We start from the raw sequence: 23,795 nt of genomic DNA, 5'->3' as shown, positions 1-23,795 counted from the left end.
CATAATGGACCCACACAGCTCAGGGCACGGAGGGAAAAACCTGGGGTTTATTCCTGACTTCTTGTGGAAGTCAGTGGAATTTGGGGCAACACAATAAACAAATATTGGGCTGCCAAAGACAATGCAGGAGGTCATCCTTATCCTTTACAAATATTGGGCTGCCAGAGAGGAGCCAGGAGATCACACTTATCTTTTCCTTTATTCAGAACCTATCACACAAATGCACACTGTTCGCCAGGCAGACCTGGGCAAGGCCTCCTGGGAGGAGTAGAAGTTCCTCCGGGCTGTCGAGCTATGGAATAACATAACATTCATGGCAAACAGCTTTTAAGAGCTGCCTGATTTCGCCAGTGCGAGGAGAGAGACCCCCGCGGGGAGGGGAAGGCGTGAGGGGGGAAGGCGGGCCGTCCCCCAGGTGACCCGTCCCCGCCTGGGCATGGGTAGGAGACGAACACAAAGAGCCGACCTGGCAGGTTGGGGTGACTCGGGAGCCTTGGGGTGCCTCGAGGGCTCGGTTTCGGGGCCGCTTTGCCGCCAGAGTCCCCCCCTTCAGCCGCTGCCGCTGCCGCCGCCATGGCAACGGGGGCGGGGCCGGCGGCGGGCGGGGCGGTGGCGCGCGCTGACGGCTTCCGGCGTGCGCGCGCGGCGGGCGGCGCGCTCGGGGGGCCCGGCGGAGGTCGGGGCGGTGTCGGTGTCGCGGTCGGTGTCGGTCCCGGTGTGGAGCCGTGTCGGTGTCGCAGCGATGGACACGCTGGGCAGGAAGGTGGTCGTGTGCGACAACGGCACCGGGGTGAGTCTCTGCGGGCGGCGCCGGGACCCGCCCTGCTGCCGGGGCGGAGGGGAAGGGGAAGCCGGGTGGCTCCCCCCGGACCCGGCCCGGCTTCCTGCCGGCACCGCCCGCGGGCCGCGCCCGCCCGGCCCTGCCGCCGCCGCCGGGCCCGGCCGCCATCCCGGCGCTCTGGCGGGCCCGCGGAATGAATGGGCGGGGGGGGGCTGGCGGCCCTCGGCCGGGTGTCCCCGTGCTCCCGAACCGCGGGCACCGCCGGCGCTCTGCGGGGCTGGGGCTGCTCTGCCCGCCCCCGGCCCCTCCGCGTTCTCATTCTACCGTCAATATCCTGATTTCTCTACGTGACCTGAGCGGGTCTCCATGCAGCAACGCGCGTTTAGACGAAAATATCAATTTTTAAAAATTCTGAATGAGCGCATTCTGCATTGAGCAATTAGGATGTGTCCTGTGTCTGCAGGATTATTCGCTTAGAGAAATGTTTGGAGGCTTTGGTGGGGGTTTTTTGTTTGAATTTTTCTTTTTGGCAACTGATGTTCAAAATAGAGCATCGTCCTTTCCTTAGTACCTCTCTAATCTGCCACGTACCTCCAAATTGGCGTTCTTTAAATGAAAGGTTTTCTTCCCATCCTTTCCACCTTTTCTGGCCTCCGTAAGCGTGCAGGCACCCGCTAGAAATCCATCCTTTTGTCAGTCTGTGAGGCACCTTGGCAGGAAGTGAAAAAGATACCATTTTAAAGCAGGAAGAGATCAGATGCTATCGGGGGATATTTCCCCTTGGTAATTTTTTTTAGCGGTCTAGGGTTTCCCCTAGTAAAGCAATATTATGTGGAGAGTTACCTTAACTGGTGGTGCATTAAGATCTCTTGAATGGCAAAAAAAACAATTTTTTTTTAATATATGGATACTTGCGATAAATATATTTTTTTAATAAGCCTAGGAAAGAATAGTTGAGACAAAGGATTATTTTATTAGAGATTTAGCATCCTTAATTAGAGGGTTTTTCAATTAGTATCTGAAATTGTTAGAATAGTTCAGGAAGAAGAACATTATATTTGACAGTTCAGGGATTTGACAGTTTTGATGTCTTTGTTAACCCTCATATAGCAAAAATTATCTTTAATAGGGTTAGAGTTCAGAGCCTTTGGGTGCTTTTTGCACTATCATTTAGAAAAAGGAAAGAAGAAGAGATAGCATTTTCTTGTTACGAAGGGATATGGAAGCTGCTTTATGGTTTGTTTGTTTTTAGTTTGAGGGGGTTTTTTTGTTCTTGGGGTATTTTTGTTGTTAAAGTTTTTTTTTGTTTGTTTGTTTGTTTTTTATTATTCTTTAATATTCCTATTGGGAGGCCCAAATTAAAAAAAAAAAATCAGAGCTTCATCCATTGGTGTGGTCTTTTATATGGCAATAATGACTGAGATGTAAAATGTGTAATGTATTGGTGGTGGCAAGCAATGTTGTGCCTTGGCTGGTCTCAGGTGTGACACGGGGTAAAAGCAATTTTTCCAACCTGATTTCCCAACCTGGGTGTGCCACACACATTTCTTTACAACCTGGGTATCTGTGTGTGCTGTCAATTCCAGAGACATCTTGGATCCATAGAGTTTTTCCCTCGGTGAGTTGGACCAGCAGGATATAAATAACCACAACAGTGGAAGGTGCCTTCATGGTGCAAGAGGAGGGGCTTGTGTCACTTCAGCTTGTGTGGCTTTGGGTTGTCTCAGCCTTTGGGCAGAAAAACGTGTGTCTTGAAGCCACAGAGCTCCTTGGGTGGGAGAGCAGGGTGTCAGAAGTAATTGTGAAATCCATCAACTCAAAATGTTCACATTGATTTGGGGTAATTAAATGAGGATTGGGATAACAAAGCTGGACAAAAATTCCATTCAGTAAAACTTTTGAGTCTCAATTACATGTTGAGATATCAAGTAGTTCTATATTGTCATACCAGTATTTTGGTAATAATATTTTGCCTATGTGACAAGAGATGTCTTATTTTAGAGTTATTTCTAATATCTCACACTTAAAAGCATGATTGAAATTAAATCTCTTTCCGGGTGTCAGAAAACTTATAGATAAAAAATGGAGAATATCTTTGGAAAAATCAGATGAATTTTTAACATTAGGCTTGTCTTTGAAATTTACTGTTCTTGTTAGGCTGCAGTAGGTCTTCTGATGATAGGCAGCAGCCTATCTTTGAGGAAGAGGTGAGTGACTCGAAGGAAGTTCTTGCAACATGTGGTGTGGGAGGCAGGCAATGGCACCTCAAAGGTCTGGAGAGTTAGAGGTGGATTCTTATTGTTAGAGGCCAAACAGAAAGTTACTGATTGGCCTGTAAAATTGCTGTAACTGTATTTAGGGTTTTTGTTTGAGAGTTGTATCAGTGGAAAGGATCAAGCACAAAGTTGTGATAAGAATATTAGTGTTCATTTTAAAACCAGTCACGTGACTTGTTTGCAAGCTTCCTCATTCTTTTAGTTTGAAAGAACACTTATACATGCAAGTTCTAAGTGTTTGATGACTCAGTAGGAAGTGAAAGACTCGGTATAAACCACAGTGAAATGGAGAAGAAACTATATATGGTAAAAATTGTTACATACATGGTCTTGCACACAGGCAGGCTAAATAGCTGTTCTTAGAACATTCTGAATGTATAGCAAATGTGTGCAAAAACAGACGATGATGAAGTTCTTGCAGAAATGGGTAAATTTATGGAGTGCTTGTGTTATTGTTGGAAACATGAGCATTGTACTGAAATTGTTCAATAATTGGTTTGAGGGGTGTGTGTGGCAAGAGGTGGAAGAGAAACAAGTGCACTGTACTTAAATTAGAGAGTTTCAAACTGAGAGTGGCAGAACAGTGAGTGTTTAATGTTGGGCCTTAGAAAAGAGAAGCTGTTCCAGATTACTGCAGTTCATAACATTTACTTGATGATTTTGAAGGATTTTCTGTAAGGGACAGGAGGGAGGGATAACTTATGTTTCCTGTAGCCCTTCAAAAAAATCTAAGAGTCCAAAGTCTGTTATTGTGCAGATCTGTGCATTTTCCTGTTGATGGTTTTACTGAGCCTGTTTTTTCAGCCATGATAGGCAATGTTAGGTGATCACAAACCAACTGAACCAGCTGAATATTCAGGATAGTGTCAGGGAGAATACTACAGTGGGGATGTCCCCATTGATGGGGAAGCTGACAAAGAAGGCTCACTTGTTCTTATCTTCCCCAAATTTTTATGTAGACTGGAAGGGGAAATTTCAAATTTGAAGGCAAGTTAAAATTCTGTCCTTTCTGTCTGTGGCAGAGTCTATCAGACTTTGTAAAATGTAATTTTTAAGACTCTCTGTTCTGGCCAGAAAGAGGTGGGAAACAGACTGTCAATGTCCAAGCTTATTCTCACTCATTGTAGTTTGCATCAATTAAATCTGGTTTTGATTGTGTTTTAGGCTGGTTGGAGAAATGACAGTCTGCTTTTAAAACCTAGAATTTGTTGATTTCCTGGGAAGATGCATCAAGATCTTAATGCAAAAAGAGGTTGGAAGTTACTATTCATATCAAATAGTAAGAATTTTTGTGGTTTTGTAGGTCAGCAGTTTTTAGGTCAGTATAGTTGTATGTGATTCTGAGAGATGTTTTAAAGGTTGCCCAATAGAGGTGCTGATTTTTGTGCAGTAGTTGTTTTGCTTGCATACATCAGGGTTGCTATATAAGTACAGGGGGTTTAAAAATTTGAGTAGTGGAGCTTCTTGAGGGGGTGTTCCAGGAGTTTAAGTTTTAAAGATTTATTTAGATATTTCTTATCCCGTTACTTCTGATATACTGGTGTATTCAGGTATGCGATCCAGAAGTGCTTGTGGCTGCTCTTTGCTTTCTCATAGCAGCACTGCATTCTTGAATGCACAGATTAAATCTGTGCAACTCCTAGGCAGGTTTGGCCTTAGTATAACCAAAAAAATTGATAAATACTTGCCTTTTCAGAGTATTCTGGGTTTGAAGTAGAATGAGTGAAATGAGTTGTGTACACAGTGTCATTCTTCAGGTATTCCAAACAGCTCTGCCTTTGGAGGGCAACCACTGAAGGAGTGAAAGAAACTACGGTCAAAAAAACCAAAATTTTTCTCCCCTCTATTACCCTAGCTTTAATTAAAATATCTATTGGTTTTGTCTGTAACCAACTCTCTAAATTTCTTTCCACAACAGGTGCCCTTTTTTACTGCAGTAAGGTGAATAATTACGAGCAGCAGCACAAGTGACTTTTCATGTCACCGTTAGTGTAATGACAGAATTCCTCTCAGCTGCAATTAGCTGTACTCTTTGCTGGGATAATTGTTCCAGTGGCAGTCTTCAGACCTTGCTTCAGAAAACTCAGCGAATATTTGGAAAATTTTAGCGGATGGCTTTTAATACAACCTGCAGTAGATAATTACATTTTGGGACAGGGTCCCATGGAGTCTGTCAATTGCCTGTTCTTAAAGATTCCCAGCAGCCAGCTGGTACAAGCTCTGAGCAAGCTGCTCAGAATTCAGTGGTGACTGGTTTGAGCCCAGCGTTGGATGACACAGTTCCTAAGGGTCCCTCCAACCCCAGGGATCCTGGGGTGCTGGGTTACTGCTGCTGCACCTCAGTGCTTGGGTGATTTTGCAGATGAAAATGTTTTTGTTCTGGCGCGTTAATATAGCCTGGTATGCAAACCGTGCATCAGAGTAAAAGAGGAGTCTTCTCTGTATAAGCTGCAGGCAGAACAGTAGGGTATGATACATGAAAATACCCTATCAAAATAGGAGAGCTGAAGAGCACAACTTGCTGATCCCTATGAACTTGCTGGCACATTTAAAGTTCACATTTTACAACTGAACTTCCTCTAGCGACTATATATTTTTTTATTGTTCAGTAAATTGTCATTGTTTTCTTAGTGTGTATACTGTCTTGGAACCCAGTGATATAAAGCTTCCTTTTGTATATATTTGGGTAATAAACACTCTTTTCATCCTGTTTGGTGTGAACTGCCATCATCTGAGGTTTTGGTTGTGCTGTTGGTTTTAGAAGTGCTTGCAGAAGACTTTATCCTTAAAAGAAAGCTTCAAAATTACAAAAATTTGAGAAATCTGTCTGAATTGCTAGTTCACATTTGAGCACTTTTTACAAGAGTATAAAACTTGAATTCAACAAGCTTTGGGGCTTTTTCTGGTGTGTAATTCATTATGCTACCATGTGTTCTAATTGGAGAGGTGATTTAATTAGGTTTCATTGGGTACTCATTATAAGGTGATCCATTACAAAATTACAGATTTCAGGTTGCTAGAGGACTTTTTTAATAGAGTGGCAGGAAATCCAAATTCAGACACTGGACTTCTTTTACACCTTGCAATGTACCTATTAATTTTAAACGGTTTCTCAAAAATCTGATAGTCTTGATTCAGAAAACATTCTGGAAAATACTTTTACTCAGTTTTAAAAATCTATGCATCATCTAAAATGTGTAAAATTGATTTGAAAGTATAAATTAATTTGGTTTCCAGTGGAGTACATGCTCTTAAATTTGGACTTTTAATTTTTTACCCCAAACCAGGTTTCTATTTGTAAACAAAAATAATATTATATTCTAATAAAATTATTTCTTCCTTTTCAGTTTGTGAAATGTGGCTATGCAGGCTCGAATTTTCCTGAGCACATTTTTCCAGCTTTGGTTGGCAGACCCATTATAAGATCAACTGCTAAAGTAGGAAACATTGAAATCAAGGTAAATTTTTTTATTGTTATTTCTTTCTGACAGATAAAAATATTTAGGGCAGCTTTTGACTTGTGTAATGTTTGGAAATGTTTCTGCTTAATTCCCTTTTATGCTGTTTCAGTATCTCTTGATTCATTTCTGTATCGGATTTTAGCCTGTCACAAACTACAAAGTTAAGAAGAGGGTGCTCTAAAGCATTGGAGGCCTTCAGATAGTGCACCTGAGGAGGCAGCAGGTAGGGCTTGAGTGATTCTGGGCAAAAAGGGGCTTCAAATGCCAATAATGCAAATGGTGTCAAGATCAGAAGGCAGAAATCAGACAGAAGTGACTGACTGTCACCAAGCTATCATGTGGGATTTTGAGACAGTGCTGAAGAACTGCTGGAGCTTCCAGGTTTTTCTGTATGGTTCGCTTTCTACTCAGAGTTGATCATCTGTGATCTTGTATGAGATGTTTAACCTTGGCTGTGTTTGCGTTTCATTGTTTCTATGGTTTTTGTTTTCCTTTTGCTGTTGATGGACGTAGGTGCTCCACACTAGTTAGAGATGGAGAGGCTCTGTTCAGGCTGCTTTGTCTTGGGGCATTATTCCAAGGCATGGGGGGAGAACCACTGTTGGAGAAGTCATTTTCTGAAGTCCAGGGAGCTATAATTTTTCACTTATTTTGTAATTAGAGAGTAACACTTCAAATGTTATTAGTTGCTTCTGCTATATAGGCTTTGGTTAATGTCTTGGCCCTGCTGTGGTCACATCCTCCCTTCTTGCTTCTAGACACACAATTCTCACCTTGTGCTGGTCATGCTGCTTGTGCAAGCGTGTTGTGAGCTGCTTTAGTGAGCTGATCCAGCTGAAAAAGAGGGATTTCTTGGTCAGGTAAAGTAATGACTGCCTTACTAGACCAGGGTGCAAGCTCCAGTTGGAGAGTGAGGGAGAAGCAGGGGCAATGCAGAACTGTAGAAGTGCCCACTTAGGCCAGTGAAGGTTAGGTAGGACCACACATATACAGGATTTCAATTTTCCTTTCCTTATTCGTTCTGAGCAGCAGTTTAGGAAGAGGAAAAAAAAAATCAGTCTGGTCTTGTTCCTTATTTTCAGAACCCTGTCGTTGACAAGGAGAACTTGAGTTGCTGGATTTCTGCTTCTGCCTGTGAAATGGTTGTAGTATCAGCAGAAGGCCATAGAAGGAGGTCAAAAGGCTGAAAGATGCTAGAGCTTCCCAAAATGTGATTGTGGGTTTGTCTCGTTTCTATCTCAATAGTGCTTTACCTTGTATCAGCTAGGACAGTTTGTTTTAGAGGATAGAGATCTTTCCCTTTCACAGTAAAGAGGATTTTTTTGTAAGGAGACAGAAAACGTAATCCTTTCTTTAGTAAGATTTGGGGAGAGGTATTTCTTGGGTGTCTTCTTGAACTTAATGTGAGGGGTCTCCTTAAAGGAGGTCCTGGTAAAGTTTTATGAAATTATGCAGTGATTTATGAGTCTAAACTCCCCCCAGAATTTTCTTGCATGAAATCTCACTGTTGAAGTCATGTTTTCTTTCTAGCTGATTCAATACAGCCTGCCCCATCAGTTTTGGTATCCTCTGATTATCTGATAATTTAATATTGTTACAGACAACAGTGGTGCATTGAAATGATAGGATGTCGAAGTTGGTAATTGCTATGAGATCAGCAAAAGAACCTGTAAACAATCATTTTGCATGCATTGCTGGTCTTCTGCTTGAGCACGGATCATGTGGGTGTATTTCAAAGAGTATAAACTGTGTCTAGATTGTTTCTCGTAGTTTTATATGATTTGCCTAACAGCTTGTAACCCTTTCTTAAGGAGGCAGTGTATCAAGAGGAGAAATCTCTGCCACAGGCACTTTGGGTATCCCAGTAGGATAATACAGTAGAAAGACTTGATAAGTGTGAGTGCTGTTTTTCTTCATGAGAATCTTGCAGATTTCTTTAAAAGATGTATTTTAGCAGATGAGTTTTATGCCAAAATTTAATTCCATGCATACACTGTGAGTTCTTCCGGTATAAGTTTAAAACTGAGTAAGGGAAGCTGGCAAGGAGATTTTCAGTTTAACTTTTCAAAACTATTGAAGAAAACTACACTCCTGTGGAATTCAGAAACGCTGTGAAAGGAACCTGGAAGCTGATCAAAACAGTGGTTATCATCTACTGAGTTACCAGTTTCAAGTTGCTTTGACCACATTTTCCTTATGGATTCTCATTTCATCTAGCAGCAGGAATATAGCTTTTTTTCCTACTCAGGAATTCATTCATTACTGGGATTATTTTGCTTAAAATTGCAGCTAAATCCAGAAGCATAGATATTGCTCTTGGCTTTTCCTGACTTACTAGTCTGCAGCAGGTTTGGGGGGTGTTAATAAGTCAGTACTAAGGAGTAGTTTTCAGTTCTTGAATATATTAAGTGGATTTTTAAAATTAAATTTAGCAATTGTCAGAGTTAGTCAATTGTCCTGTGCAGAGTCTTGTCTAGTTCAGATATACACCTAGCCCAGCGTAAAACTCCACTGTTACAGAATATTTATACACAGAATCCTATTTATGAGAGATAGGCAGATACACTGATCTTGCTTGCAATCTAGGAAGCCTAAACATGACTTGCCACTGACATGTAGCAATAGCTTCCTTTAAAGAGACAATTTAATCCGATGTCCTGATAATGTTAGTTTGGCCCTAACTAAACTAACTCAGATCATTTCCTGCTGTACATGCATCTCTTTTCAGCCTAATTCTACTATGTACTTAAAATAATTTGAGAATTTCATTTAGGCCTTTTCTGACTTTCTTGCTTCTACCTTTTCTTCACCTTTCTTGACCTGTTGAAGTAGAATAACAAAATGATGGTAAGTGAGGTGCCCCTGTGCTTTTTGTTTACCATTTTTGCTTGATGAGACCTAGTAGCTGTTATGTTATTTTTTAAATGCTATTCATTGTTTTGTCTTGTCTTACATTTTACATTTGAATACATACTTATTTTGGACATTGTTCATTGCTTTGGTTTACTGGCAACTAATTAATGAGAATATTTTATGTATTGCTTTTAAATGCTACATAACGTGCAGTTTTGCAAGATGCAAGAATAACATTGAAAGATCAACATGAACTCAGTATCTTTAACAGTAGAAATTGCTCATTTAATATAAGAAACTTTTTTCTTATAAATATATAGAAACCTTCTTATAAACCTAAATTTCTTATAAATATAAGAAATTTAATATAAGAAAGAGTTTGAAGAAATGTTCAGATTTCAGTTAGGCAGATATTACTGAGTACTGAAGTGGTGGAAGTATTGAATGCCACAGTACTGATTCCTCTCTGCAAATTTGGTTGTGTTGTCCTTCTTCCTCTTCAACTGCCAACTGTATGTGTTTGTTAGTGTGCTAGTGCTGATGTTCTCAAGAGAGAACAATTGTTCTGCCCTTTAGCTTTGTTTTAAAAGGATGTGAAAGTTTTGTGCAACTTTCGCTTTGCACCTTTGAATAGCGGCTTTTCCTGGGCTGTGTCCTCTTGGGCAGCTTGGAGCCTCAAAGAGCAATGCACAAAAAAGGCTTCTGATTTCTGATTCTTCTAACTGGTGGAGTTTGTGTTGTCTTAAATTCTCATGAGTAATGTGGCTACATGGTGGAGTTCTCATAGTATGGTTTCACCAGAGTGCTTTGGATTGAAAGTGTTGGAGTCTTGACTTTTGTCTTCTGTACAGTCAAGAGCTGAAGTGTGATCTGCTGTGCAAGGGAAAACAAATAAAACACCTTGTCAGGGAGAAGGGATGAAAGAGGAATGGTTTCACTTAAACTATTTTCAATTCACTTCCTTTTTATATAGTCAACAGCAACTGCTTCTAAAATAGGAATTATAAACCACATGCCAGATTTTTTCTTGTGCATCTTTTTTTTTCCCCTGGCATTGAATAGTATAATCCTCACTTCCACTGTGCCACAGCAACTGCAAACTGTTGTGGCATATGTTTAGATTAAATAGCTGGCTTTTCTTTTTTTTTTTTTTCCCAATTAATATTATTATGGGCACAGAACTAATGGTACCTAGAAATATGTTTTTACAGCCTAAGTACAAGTGAGTCAGTTCAGGCTTCTTTAGAAAAGTATGGGATATAACGAGGAGCAAAGATAAGATGTTACTGTGCATACTTCCTGTGGGAAATACGTGGGAAAGGAGAAGATGTGATGCTACTAATTTGAATGTGCAATGTTTGCATAACTAACGTTAATAAACAGATTGCTTAATCAGTGTGAAATGACTATACAAATTGCATTAGTTGGTTGTGTTTGTGCAAGAATGCATTACTGGGGTTTCTGGCTTGGGACTTCTGGCAAGGAACAGATGAGGTTATATTTTATATTCAGATGTGTCTCTTCACACCCTATTGACACAGGTAATATGTAAACCATTGTTTCTTTTTATGTCTGGTGTGGAATTTATAATCTCTTATTTGCTTTTGCTCCTGTTCGGTATGCTTATTCACCACTCATTATTCCTTTTTTGGTATTGTGCACAGAAATTTGCAACATGCATGGAAAAATATTCTGCCAATCCCACCTACTACCCTTATGTGCTGTTTTGCATCTCGGCTCTTAGAAATTAGTATTTAGTAAAATAATTTTGAAGGTGTCAGTGGAGAAACACCTGTACTTAAAAAGTATTTGTAGTCTCTAGCTCTAACAAGGTTTATTGGTTTCTTAAAGTTAATTGAAAACAATCAAATTAATAATGTTTATTTTGGAAAAGCTGTGGGATGGGTAAGAGCCAAATTTAAATATTACATGAAATATATTCTACTTCTCTCCTAAGTACCTGCAAGTGATTCAAAAATGTGGGCATTGTTTAAGAACACATTGGACACAGGCTGAAGCAGTTCACTGTCATTCATGAGGAGTTTGGTGTTTTGTAAACACTGACATGTTTTTGTATTAAAATCTTACAGGATCTGATGGTTGGTGATGAAGCCAGTGAGTTACGATCAATGCTGGAAGTGAATTATCCGATGGAGAATGGCATAGTTCGAAACTGGGATGATATGAAGCACCTTTGGGATTACACGTTTGGACCAGAAAAACTTAATATTGACACAAAAAATTGTAAAATACTACTCACAGAGCCTCCCATGAATCCGACTAAAAATAGGGAGAAGATTGTGGAGGTATGTGTGTCTAGTAGGAGCTGATACACAGTCATTGGAGCACTGCTGAGAGATTCCTTGTTCCAGCCACACACAGTGACTGTCTGATGCAAAGCAGTTCTGTTCTCTAACCAAAACCCGTTCTCAGCCATAGGCATGAATGCTACTGTGCTTAAATTCAAACCAGCTGATCTCATTCACAAGCTGTAAGCAGGCTTCTTGTCTCAAGCATTAATAGCAGCATTAAAACACAGAATTGGAAATACATGTCTGTCTTCACATACCCAGGATATGTTGATTACTAGCTGTTGGATGAATGTTAATTACTTTAAATGACTTGGACTTGTATGAGCCAGTAATGCAGAGGAGATTGGAGCTAGATGATGCTTACCAGATGGAGCAGTGTTGTTGGAGGTGGTTGAGACGAAGGTGTGATGACAGCCAATGCACTAATCTTTAATTAGTGCAAGGGATTATCAATGAAAACCTTCTAAGAAGGAAAGCCTGGTTCTTGCATCCTTAATCTCAGAATGCTTCCCTGGGTGATCTAAACTCCAGCTGAACCTTGTATTCAATGTAGGTTGTCACATATATATTGTTTAGGTCCCCTACCTGTGATGAAGACTAAGGTTTGAAGAGCAATAATGTTTGATGAGAACAGAATGTTTAGTTTTCTGTTTTGTTGAATTTTTTTCTCATAAGCATCATAGGTATTTTCAATTCATATAAGTTTGAATATCAAAACTTGTGTAAATATATTTCCCAAAATCATTCTTTAGTCTGTTAAGAATTTACATTTATCAGCACCTTTCTTTGAAATCCTTTTGATGTCACAGCTACGGTAGTGCTTTCTGCAACTTGGCAGTGAATACATTTGCACTTATCCTTTCTTTCAGTGACCAGGGAGCAAATGAAGTCTAGCAAAGTTGGGAAAACTTAAGTGAAAAATAAATCAGACTGTGCAATCTAAATTCAGCATTTTTTTTAGCAGTTGTGGACATTAAGGTCCTATGACCTAAGTATCAGGTAATGCAACACTAGTAATATCATGCACTGTATATCAGCCAGCTGTGGTGTATAGGCAGAGCAGGTTATTCTGGGTGGCCTCCATGTAGCTGGAATGGCTCTATTTCCTGCCCAGGCTTCTTTGCTTTTTAGTTGTCAACAATAGTGTTCTTGTTCTGTTTTCCTGGTAAATACAAAAGGATAGATTTTAGTTATTCATGTGCCAAATAATTTTATACCAAAAATCCAGGAGTCTAGTACGGCCTCTGAATTGTGATGGAATATTTGCATTGCTCCATATGCCTTTTTAACACTACCCCAGAGACCATAGATACTTAACCTTGCAAGATGCAAGAATAACATAGAAAGATCATAATGCAGAAGATTAGTGAGAACTAGAATCTATTTTTGTAAATTTAAATTTGAGTTACACAGAAGCTCATTGTTTCTACTAATGTTTGTAATGGAACACAAGGTTATGAGAACTTACAATATTTAGTTTAACTGCAATTTATACTCCTTCCATTTTAGATGTAGCCTCCTCCTTTCCAGGGAGGTGAGCCCAGTATGAGGCAGAGGACTGAATGAAGATACTTCCTAAAGCCTGCAGTAAATATAATAATGTCTCTGCATTTTGGGATACAGTGCAGTAGTGTTTTAGAAGAAAAGCTTAGTCATCTGGACCATATAAAGATGATAGATAATTATATATGCTGTCCTTCATTCTGTTTCCAGTAATTCTCTCTCCTCATTCCATCACTTTGTCAGGCCCACGTGCAATAGTAAGGCAGCAAGTGTTCACATGTCAGCTATATTGTAAAATATATATTTAAAAAGTGCTTTTCCTTTCATAGCACGTAAAAGACCCAGGTTGCTCCTCAGCTTAATGGAGTGTTTACTGTTTGTCTTCATCTGCTGCACTCTCATTGTGTAACACCCTCAGAAGCAGCCAGACTGTAGTGGCAAATCAAGAAGCTGCAGAGATGCTCAAGCAGTCACTTCCATCTAAATCAACCTTGGATTTCTTATATTTTTTCCCAGTTTTTAATTCTTTCTGTACCCAGTTAGAACATCACTTTGTAGGTAATGAAAAATCTGCTGTTATGTGAAGAAGAATCTTTTCAGGGAAACATATTGCTCAGTATTTATATCTCAAGATTTGTTAACATAAATGCCCTGTGTCAAGGCATTTTCCATGTCAAATAAAGTACTGCAGAGGAGAATCCATTTCTTTTTTTCTTGAAAGAATGACAACACTCCCAAAGGTTATAAAAGGTTTTGTAGAAGCCTTTAGGGTTTGGTACATGTGAAGGCAGTAACTAGTGCCATTTGAATATTGATTTTGTTGTATGAAGGTGATAGTTTAGATTTTTCTTACATTATTTTTTGATTTAATAAGCATTCAGGTTGTTTGAAAGTATTCATTGGAATAGTGTTGGGTTTAGACAATGACTACTCAAAGGGGTTCTATTTTGAGTTGCTGCCCTTTCAGCTGTTCCCTTTCTGTTCCTTTTCACACTGTTCTAACGGAGGAGGTTCTTTAAATAGTTCAGAATTCTAAAATTGTCAGGCATCAGCTTTTTTCTTCAAAAATATTTAGATATCTTTTACTTGAACTGTGGGAGCACTTAGGATTCAATCAGTTTCTAATCCTAGAAGTTGCAGAAGGGTTCTGAAGGCTGCAGGGTAGCAAAAGCAAAGCTGTATTTGTTGGAATAATCAGAGTTCATCCATTTTTCCTGGTAAAGCTTATTGAGGGGAAAACTGCTGTACAGCATGATTTGTTTACTTGGCCTTTTCTTGTGTTTAGGAAGAAGACAAGATCCTATAAACTCTACATCTTTTAATCTAGTTCTGCTTCTTAACTGAAACTAGTTCAGTGATTAGGGAAACCTAGTTTACAAGACAAGGAGTTACGTTTCCTGTTTCAATATGAAATCTGCAAACCCCTAGTCTTCTCTCTGTAGTGGATTTTACACTAAATTTAAAAGTTTGTAATTGGTTGCCCTTTAAAGAAGGGAAGAAAGTGGTCCAGATCCAGAGAGCAGTTGCTACCTGTGATACTGGGCTCATTGTAGATTAAGATATGAAGGAGTCTGGTCTTTATTTGACATAGTATGCAGTTGTATAAAATCTATGGCTTAATATGAAGAATGAAAAATGCCTGAACTTTGTTTTAAGGCATATATCTTAAACAAACATTTTATTCCCCGGTCACGCTTTAGTAATGAACTGCTTGGCTGGTCTACAAGTACTGCCTCCCACTCATTAAGCACTTTGGAAAAGTAAAAATTTGTGTAAAGCTGCAAAAATTGATGTGTGGGTTTCTTTTGTTTGCTTGTGTTGCTTAATGGATGTGTAATATTTCACCTGGCTTGTCTGGTGTGAACAGGTAAGATACAGAACTGAATGTACTTCTTACTGTCCCAAAGCACATAGGTTTCTAATGTTCCTGTGGAATCTTGTGTGATGAAAATTCTTGGGAAGTGTTTTTGATTAGTAAAAATGCAAAATTCTAGAAATACAGTTTTCAAACACCAGTGAAATTTCTTTGAGGTATTTGGCCTGTTTTGGAAGCTGATTTTTGCCTTCATCTTACAGGTTATGTTTGAGACGTACCAGTTTTCTGGGGTGTATGTAGCCATCCAGGCTGTTCTTACTCTGTATGCTCAAGGTAGGCAAAATTAACCTTAAATTTCTTTAGTTTCCAGTGTTGCTGAGCCAAAGTACTAACATGGCATCACTGTGTCTTGGGCTTAGTTCCATGCTGTTCTCTAAGGAAGCTCGGCTCTGACTGACAGCTTGCTTTTTGTTATGAGGAACTATTGTTAGGTACCACTGTTGGTGTTATTTTCATGGATAAATGCAAAAACCCAGTTCCTCAAAACTCTTACTCTTTCAGGGTGTAATTATTTTACCTTTGGTGTCAAGTCTTAATGGCTTAATTTGAATTTTCTGAAAAAGGAACAACTTTTTACCATGAGTAAGAGAGTAATTTCAAGAAGGTGATCATGTGACTTTTACACTATTTTCAGGGGGGGAATAAAAAGTTGAGTCTTTTGCTATAGATAAACTAAATTGAAATGATCCTTAGCCTGAGCAGAAAATTATGGATTGACTGAATTAAATGGAAATTCTACCATCAACTTCAGTCCATCTAGGATTCTATGAAGTTACTCAAGCACATCAGTTCTAATACCATGACTCCTTGAATCTGTTTGTTGGTGACTTGGTGTGTTGAGCTGTCACATAGCAGGACACAAATATCCATGTCCATTAACGTGTCCCTGTAGTGTCTCTGTGCAGGACCAAAAGCAGTGGGGTACTGGAAGGGTGACTCTGCCATGCAAGTCAATATAACTACTTGAACCAAAACCACTTTTGCAAACCTGAATATTAATTTTATTTGCTGCCATCTGTGTTATTACCTTTTTTCCCCTTGAGTTTTCTTTGATTTGATTCCTTACAAATATTTAAGTAGCTGACATCTACAGTCTTAAATTCTGCTGTAATTTTACATTTACCTTACTGTGTAGTGCTCAATTACTTTGTGAGTAACAGAATGTGAGACAACTTTGAGCAGTCTGCAGTGTTGCTACATACCATCATCTAAAACAAAGCTGAAGACCTACTAAGATGTAAAAATCAAGGGGCACATAAATCAAATATTTGCTTTTGGAAATTTTTTTTAAAAAGTTCTTTAAAACACCTTACTTATTTATATTACTTCAAAAATTATAGTGGCTAAAGTTATATAGAGATGTGCCTCATTTCAGTGCACCACACTTCTAAGGTCTGTCCTTAAAATATGGTTTCTTGCTTTAGGTAGCTTGTGAGAAACTATAAAACTGTTTTTTGATCAACTTTCATCATTGATTTTTGCCCCCTAAGTATAGAAACTTCTGTTTCTACATGTTCATGATATCTGCTTTGTATAGCTTAGAGTTTAATATTTTGTGGTAAACTTTTTTTCGTAAGAGTTGATTTTTTTAGTCTAAGAAAGTGTATCTCATTCAGCCTAATGCCACTTGTGTGAAGAAATATTAGGCATGTGCTGTATAGTCCAAATATTTTCTACCTTATGAAAGTATTTGGTTTTTTGTATACCAGTAAAAATCAACAAGTCCTAAGAATTTAACAAGGTAAACTTGTGGCTTGAATATATCTAAATTTCTTAATATTTCAGAAATTAATATAAGACTACACAACTGAATCTGTGGTGGAATTTGTGCCCCAATAAGCATTTAATGAGTGTAGATACTTCCTTTAATTAGAATGTAATTTAAAGATGTTAAAATGCCACATAAAATTGTGAGTGATAGAGTTCTAATCATCTACGTAAAAGTAATAACTTTTTAAAAAAATGTATGAAAGCATTTGTTACTATGAAAACCTGAAGTTTAATATCTACTGATGACTGAGGGAAGAAAGGTTGTATTAGTTTACAGTGAAAAACATATCTTAAACTTGCTGCTGTTCTGCTCTGTTTATGAAAGTGCAGTAAAATTGTGCTTCCCCCCATTCTTTTAGGTTTGTTGACTGGTGTTGTTGTGGACTCTGGAGATGGTGTGACTCACATTTGCCCAGTTTATGAAGGCTTCTCCCTCCCTCACCTCACGAGACGGTTAGATATCGCTGGGAGGGATATCACTAGGTACCTCATTAAGGTAAGCTGGGAGGGAAGAGGGTTTAAGGTTGAGGTGATGGTATCTGTGGTTCAAGTCAAAATCCCTTGACAGCAAGAAACCACTGTGTATTTTCCCTTAATTATTCATGTTGATTACATTAAGAACTCTAGTATTCTCTGTGTTACTTCAGTCTATTCTTACTGTGTTTCCTCATCTAAATCAAAGTGATGATATTGGTGTTATTCAGAGACATCAATTTTCTTAGTGGCAATCTTGTAGGAAGGGAATTTATTCCATATTTGGGAAGGAAAAGCTCAAAAGTTGGCTTTCTCACCTAAAGTGGAAGATAAATTGTATTCTCTCCGCTCTACTCATCTGTTTTCAGAAAGAGCTCCTTGCAGTGTGGAAAATAGTGTAGTGATTTTTCCCTGATAATTAAATAAGAGAACATGTTTGATAGACAATTCATTTGTTTGGGAGTTTTAAATATAAGCAACATCTTAGATTGACAAATCTTATAGTTAACCTGGAATACAGGAATGTTCTGAAGTGAAGTTCTAAAGACAAGAATTATTTTGGGTTTTTTCATTTGTCTTTGTTCTTGTTATGCTGAAAATTGTAATGAAGAAAATTTCCCATTTGGAGTAATGCTGCTGTTTTTCTGGGGATAATGGATACACTGGGACGGATTTCTCTTAATACCCAAATTTGCCACTAAAAAAGGGAGGTGAACAGAGATATGTGTCTAAATGTACTACCCCTCTACTGAGAGATCTAGACTGTTCCTCTCATTTCCTGCTAACCTGCTGTGCTCCCTCCAGCTCCTCTTGCTGCGAGGTTATGCTTTCAACCATTCTGCTGATTTTGAGACGGTTCGCATGATCAAGGAGAAGTTGTGTTATGTGGGATACAACATTGAACAGGAGCAGAAGCTGGCACTAGAGACCACAGTTCTAGTTGAATCCTACACGGTGAGTGTCTCAAGACAGCTCTCCTTGTCCTAAACTTCCTAGGTTTAAATTCAGGTAGCATTTAGCTTTCATTCCTTCACAATTTTTCTTGGCAGTAGCTCACCTCTCAGCCTGTAGAATCAAATTAATTGGTTCTGGGAAAGTCTTCTATAGGCTTTTTTCTATAGGCTTCAGATTTTCTGTAAATCTTTGTACTCACTTTTGTCATTGTAGGTCTTTGAAGTTTTAATATTATAGTACAGGAATTTGTAGAGAAAGTGGACTTATTCTAGCATATGAAATTGTTTCAGCTTCATCCATGCAGCACTGAGACATGAGACTGATACCTGGTCTCAGGAAAGGTGAACTTGCTCTTAGTGGAAACTTTGTGATCACAGTTGGAAAAATGTGCAGAAAAGGATTATTCTTGCTGTAAGATAATTTTTAAAATTGATACTAGGAGTTGGTATGGCAAGGAAATATTTGGTAGCTCAGTATTGATGTATCTGGTCCCTGATGTCTCCAAGTGAATTGCAGAGTGATTAAAGAATTTGTATATTCTTTCAGTACTACTGAATGACTTCTTGCAGTGCTGACAATTATCAACAATTTCCTGTGTTAAAACATTTGGGAGCAATGTAGGTCATTTCCTCTTGGTTTTTTTTTTAGCATTCAAGTGGCTAAAAGTAGTCTTTTCAATGGTGTTGTTTCTTCCCTAGCTCCCAGATGGCAGGATTATCAAAGTTGGTGGAGAACGGTTTGAGGCACCAGAGGCTCTCTTCCAGCCTCACTTAATCAATGTCGAAGGGGTTGGTGTGGCTGAGTTGCTGTTCAACACCATCCAGGCTGCTGACATTGATACCAGGTACGAGCAGAACATTTAGAATCCTTTATTTGGGTGTAGGGGTGACACAGGAGCTGTCTTCAGAGTAACATCTTTTGCTTTAGACACTAATGTGTGCTCCTGGGAGAAGGGTGTATGCTGGGAATGGGGCTCAGGCTAAGCTCCTGGAGCTTAACCAGTTGTCTGGAAACTGTTTCAGTGAGAATAAGCAAAGATAAAATCTTGAAAGCACTTTTTGTTTTTTATTTCTGCTTTCTGGAAAAGCATAAGCAAGTCTGCTGAAATTGTGCAGTCTGTCTTTGCGTAGTGACTGGTTTTTAGATTTGTATTTACTCCCCTGTCTGTACAGGTACCTACAGGTACCTTTACAGGTACAGAGTAAAATGTACAACACTACAAAAACTGTATTTTTTGGGTCAGGTCTGAATTCTACAAGCACATTGTGCTGTCTGGAGGGTCCACCATGTACCCTGGGTTGCCTTCACGACTGGAGCGGGAGCTGAAACAGCTCTACCTGGAACGAGTTCTGAAAGGAGACGTGGAGAAGCTCTCGGTGAGTATGGGGTGGCTGCTGCAGCCGTGGGACGCAGAGGCTTCCCTGAATCCCCGCTAGAGGGAACCAGGGGGCCAGAAATGACGGAGGCTGCGGGTGGCCGTCCCCGCAGCTTGCGAAATCGCTGCCCCTCCTTCCTCACACCCCTGCCTTTGCTTTGTACATACTTGCAATAAAGTTACCTTCTAGACCCGGCTAGTAGCCGGTAATTCCCGAAGTCTTGGGTAAAATAGGCTGAGAAATACCAGGACACATATTGTAATGTTGGTTAAACAAAGCTAAGGAGTTTCTGTGCCTTCAAGTTGTCATTGAGTAAAAAAAAAAATTTTTTTTTTAGTCTGTGAAAATTTTGGTTCATGTTACAAGTGAAATACTCAAAAGTGAGAGAGGCTAGAGCTCTAACACACTTTCAGGTGGAGTAAGTTTCCTTTTTCCATTTGTTACTGTGATAAGCAGGCAACAGTTACACTTGTTACAGAGGTAACAGTGTGTTGTACTGAAAATTCCTTTGAGTGGAGTTTCTAATGGTGAACTGAATTGAACTTCACTGGTTCTTAATACAGTGTTCCCTGAAGGTCTTCTATGGAATGACTCAATTGAACAGAATGTTTTACATCTGAGACAGTATTTCAGTCATAGCTTTGTACTCTCTTTGTAGCTCTTGAAGTTAGAGCTTTAGCACTGAAGAAATTAAGGGAATATTAATTAGTTAAGCTGGTTTAGATTGTGTAAATTGGTATAATTCTAAAATATTTGTGATTTGATGATCTGGTTACTTCTGATAATTTCAGTCATCAAAGATTAGGAATTATTTCACTTTTAATAGTGTTCCTGAAATGCAGAAATTTGGTCTCTAATTTTCTGTCAGTATTCTGAATCCTGGGTTTTTTGTTGATATACTGAAAGTACAATTTTTGGGCAGTAGCTTGTGTAATTTGCAATGCAGAGTCATTATTTTACTTCAGCTGTGCAAGCTGAAAGCTCACAGAGTGCCCTGTGCTAACATTTCAGTTTTTTAGTTGCGTTTTTCTCACTAGACAATTTCCACTTCATTGTTGTGGTGGAAAGCCCAATTTTATTTTGCAAGGCTTTGTTTCAAGAATCCTAGTAATGATTTCTTTTCTTCTCAGAAATTTAAGATCCGAATTGAAGATCCCCCTCGTCGGAAGCACATGGTGTTTCTGGGGGGTGCTGTTCTAGCAGACATCATGAAAGACAAAGACAACTTCTGGATGACCCGACAAGAATACCAAGAAAAGGGAGTGCGTGTGCTGGAGAAGCTTGGTGTGACTGTTCGATAAATCCCAAAGCTTGTTCCCATCACATGTCTAAAGCTTTTTTCTTTCATTGCCAATCTCTGAACTCACTCAGCTACATGCTATGGAAGGGCCTGTCTGTGGCCTTTTGACCCAAACGTCAGGTTTTGTTCTGGTTTCTTGGGGTAGCTTTTGTTAAATGTTTCTTAATGTGGCTAAATTTGACTATTAAATTTGACCACTTCCCTGCAAACAAAACGGAGCAAGAGCAGCCTGTCTACTTCATTGTTCCCTCCCAGTAGGCAATTGGGTAATTCTGGTAGGCTTTTTCTTCTGGGTTTATTGCTGTAGTCCTGCTAGCTTTTGTCTCTAGTTCACAAAGGGTTGTGTGCCTTTTTTAGCATAAGAAAACCTTTAAACATGAGTTTTTGCTATTGGATCATTGTGGTGGTTATCTTTGCATCTTTATGCCTCTCTCTACATTAAGTTTGGGGTTTTTTTCTTTCCTGCAACTAGGAGTTTTGATTAAACATTGTTTAAAAACTAGTTGAAGTAGCTGGAATGACTTATACACACTGTTTTGATGTAATGTGGTTTCATATGCACTGCTGCCTAAACAGACTTCTGAGATGGTTCATCCTTCAAGGTGGTGGTGGGGCCTTCAAACTGTATTTCTCTAAGTGGGAATGTACAGTTGCCACAAATGGAGAAACACCTGATGTTCTGGCAAGTGTACATTTGTGGCCTTAGGTGTCTTTTTTCTGGAGAGAGGAGACAGGTTTGAGCTGTGTTTCTTTTTGTTAAGGGACAGATGGGGGGGTCAGCCTGACCAAAAATGCCTCTTTTTATAACTAAATTTCGGTATCATGTTGTCTCAGCATAGGAGGCAAGAATGTTAAATTAGCTATTCTGTAATTGTTGAAGAAACTTAGATATGCTGAGACAGGAGCTTCTGAACTTATTGAACAGATTTAATACTTTCAGAAATGCTTGTGAAAACTGTAACTATAAATATTTAAAGCCCCAGAACTAAGTTTTAAAAAGTCTGATGTTTTAAGTGCTTGTATGTACATCAGAAGCACTTCCATTAAACTTTGCAAGTATATTAACCTAGTGCCAAGTAGTTACTGCAAATGAATATTTCAATGACCAATGTTTATTGCAGCAAGCAGATATTTATAAACAACCAGTGGCAGTAGGTTATAAAGAATGACTTATATTTGTTCCAGTTAAGAATAATGTTGGAATAGAAGATGTTGGTTGGTAAATAGCCACAATTCATTTTATCCAGTCTTGATTTTTGATACTTAACATGGGATGGGGAAGGAAGTGAAAACCAGTGATGAAAGTGCTGTTTCCAGAAAGTACATTAAAGCTGAGTTGTTCTAAAAAATAGAAGTTGTCACTAGTAATTATGAGCCACCTTCTTTGAGTATAGTTGCCTGTGTTTTTTTCCTATAGCAGACTGGTAACTATTGTTGCAATAAAATCTGCCTTACATTAAGCATAGCAAAAACTGCTTGCATACAAATGCTAGCTAGACTTAGTTCTACTTTGCTTTCCATAGAAATATATTACTTCTTACTGGTTTTCGAAGCCTACCATAACATTTAAGGATAAGGAAGTCAAGATCTGCTCTTGACTTCCAAACCTTGGAATGTATGAGAGATGCTTTCATATACTTGCCATTTGTCTACATCTTTACATTAATAATTGACCCCAGAAACATGGAAATATTAAACTCCCTTGGACTCCTAAAATGTGCTTCCTTTCTAAATTGAGCAGACAGCTTCCTTTGGCTGAGCGAGCCAAAGGGGCAGAAACCATGTCTGCATTTCTTTAATAACAAGACAGTCACTATAGCATTGCTAGTAATGACCATTTAATTATAGGTGGGTGGGGTTTTTTGCAGCTATATTTACTCTTAACTTGAACAATACGAATTTACAGGCATGCCGGTCGTGCCTCAGTGCATGCACTTAAGCAGTTACTAGATTTTTGGGGACATGAATGTAAGGGGTACTCTGAATTCCTGTAGTCTTCTAAACATTTAATACACAAGACTTAAAAATGCTGTGGGCTTGCTTTAGAGCTATGATTTCTCATGTGACTGTCTCTGGGCTTTTCAGACAGTGTTGGGAATCATGGAAATAAACCAAAGAATGACTTAAAAACTTTTTTAAAATGACAATCTGTCATGTGGTTTTTCAAATCTAGATCTTGACCCTGCAACCCCTTTTCTAAACCATCTTCTCCCCTGACCACTGGCTTCAGTGAGGTATGTGCATGTTTGAGTAAAGGTTTTGGAATTTGGCCCCTTCACTAGAGAACTTCACAGCACCATGAGTAATAAATGTCAGTTGATTGTGCAGAATCTTGGGTTTCCATGGAAACCATGTATATATTAAAAAAACTAGCATTTTAAATTAACTGTGATCATGGATTCAGAGGAACACATTTGTAATCCAAATACTGAATGGGGTGTTCCAGTTGTGCTCAGTGTGGTTCTCCATGTATGTGTTTGCACACACAAGAGTGTTGTGTGTGTGTTCTCTCAGCTGACAGCTTCAATACTGCTATGAAAGCAATCTGGTTTTAAAGATTTTTTGAAGACCAAATAACTTGAATTGTATTTGCAAAATGCTTTAGCTCCTTTAAAATTAGAATAGAAGATGCCGCATCAGTTGTAAGTTTTTTGAGAACATCCTATTTTTAATGTTAAGCTGCTTCAAACCCTCCCCCAGTGTTCTAGGATGTTAACCAATGTAACACAGATGGCTTTTTATACAGTTCTGAATAATGTTAACACACAACACTGGTTGAGACCATGAATGGAAATAAACATCTATTTAAATTGACAGGTCTTTTCAATACAAAAATAAAATCAGATTTTTTTCAAAGTA

The 23,795-nt window shown here is 39.0% G+C and overlaps 1 protein-coding gene and 1 long non-coding RNA gene across 4 annotated transcripts in view; one reads left to right on the top strand and one right to left on the bottom strand.

The window, feature by feature from the left end:
- The window catches only part of LOC143693618 (uncharacterized), a 19,015-nt gene extending 18,231 nt beyond the window's left edge, over positions 1-784 (bottom strand). The window contains exon 1 of the long non-coding RNA XR_013181514.1: positions 467-784. This is a non-coding gene — a long non-coding RNA (uncharacterized LOC143693618). The remainder of the gene's footprint in view (positions 1-466) is intronic.
- ACTR2 (actin related protein 2) lies at positions 617-23,795 on the top strand. 3 transcript variants are annotated; one of them, XM_054629264.2, is made up of 10 exons: positions 617-790; positions 6,405-6,515; positions 9,351-9,365; positions 11,462-11,677; positions 15,263-15,335; positions 17,192-17,328; positions 18,111-18,260; positions 18,959-19,104; positions 19,504-19,636; positions 20,767-23,795. In XM_054629264.2, the coding sequence occupies exons 1-10, from the start codon at positions 743-745 to the stop codon at positions 20,935-20,937; spliced, it is 1,200 nt and encodes a 399-aa protein (XP_054485239.1). In that variant the 5' UTR covers positions 617-742; the 3' UTR covers positions 20,938-23,795. The 3 variants fall into 3 exon arrangements, with proteins under 3 accessions (XP_054485239.1, XP_054485240.1, XP_077032094.1); XM_054629265.2 differs by lacking the exon at positions 9,351-9,365 and having other exon boundaries at positions 618-790; XM_077175979.1 differs by lacking the exon at positions 617-790 and having other exon boundaries at positions 9,348-9,365.

The sequence above is a fragment of the Agelaius phoeniceus genome, chromosome 3, assembly GCF_051311805.1.
Source record: "Agelaius phoeniceus isolate bAgePho1 chromosome 3, bAgePho1.hap1, whole genome shotgun sequence".
Taxonomy (NCBI): Eukaryota; Metazoa; Chordata; class Aves; order Passeriformes; family Icteridae; genus Agelaius; species Agelaius phoeniceus.
The sequence above is the reverse complement of the archived record's forward strand: the minus strand, read 5'-3'. Positions and strand labels throughout refer to the sequence as shown.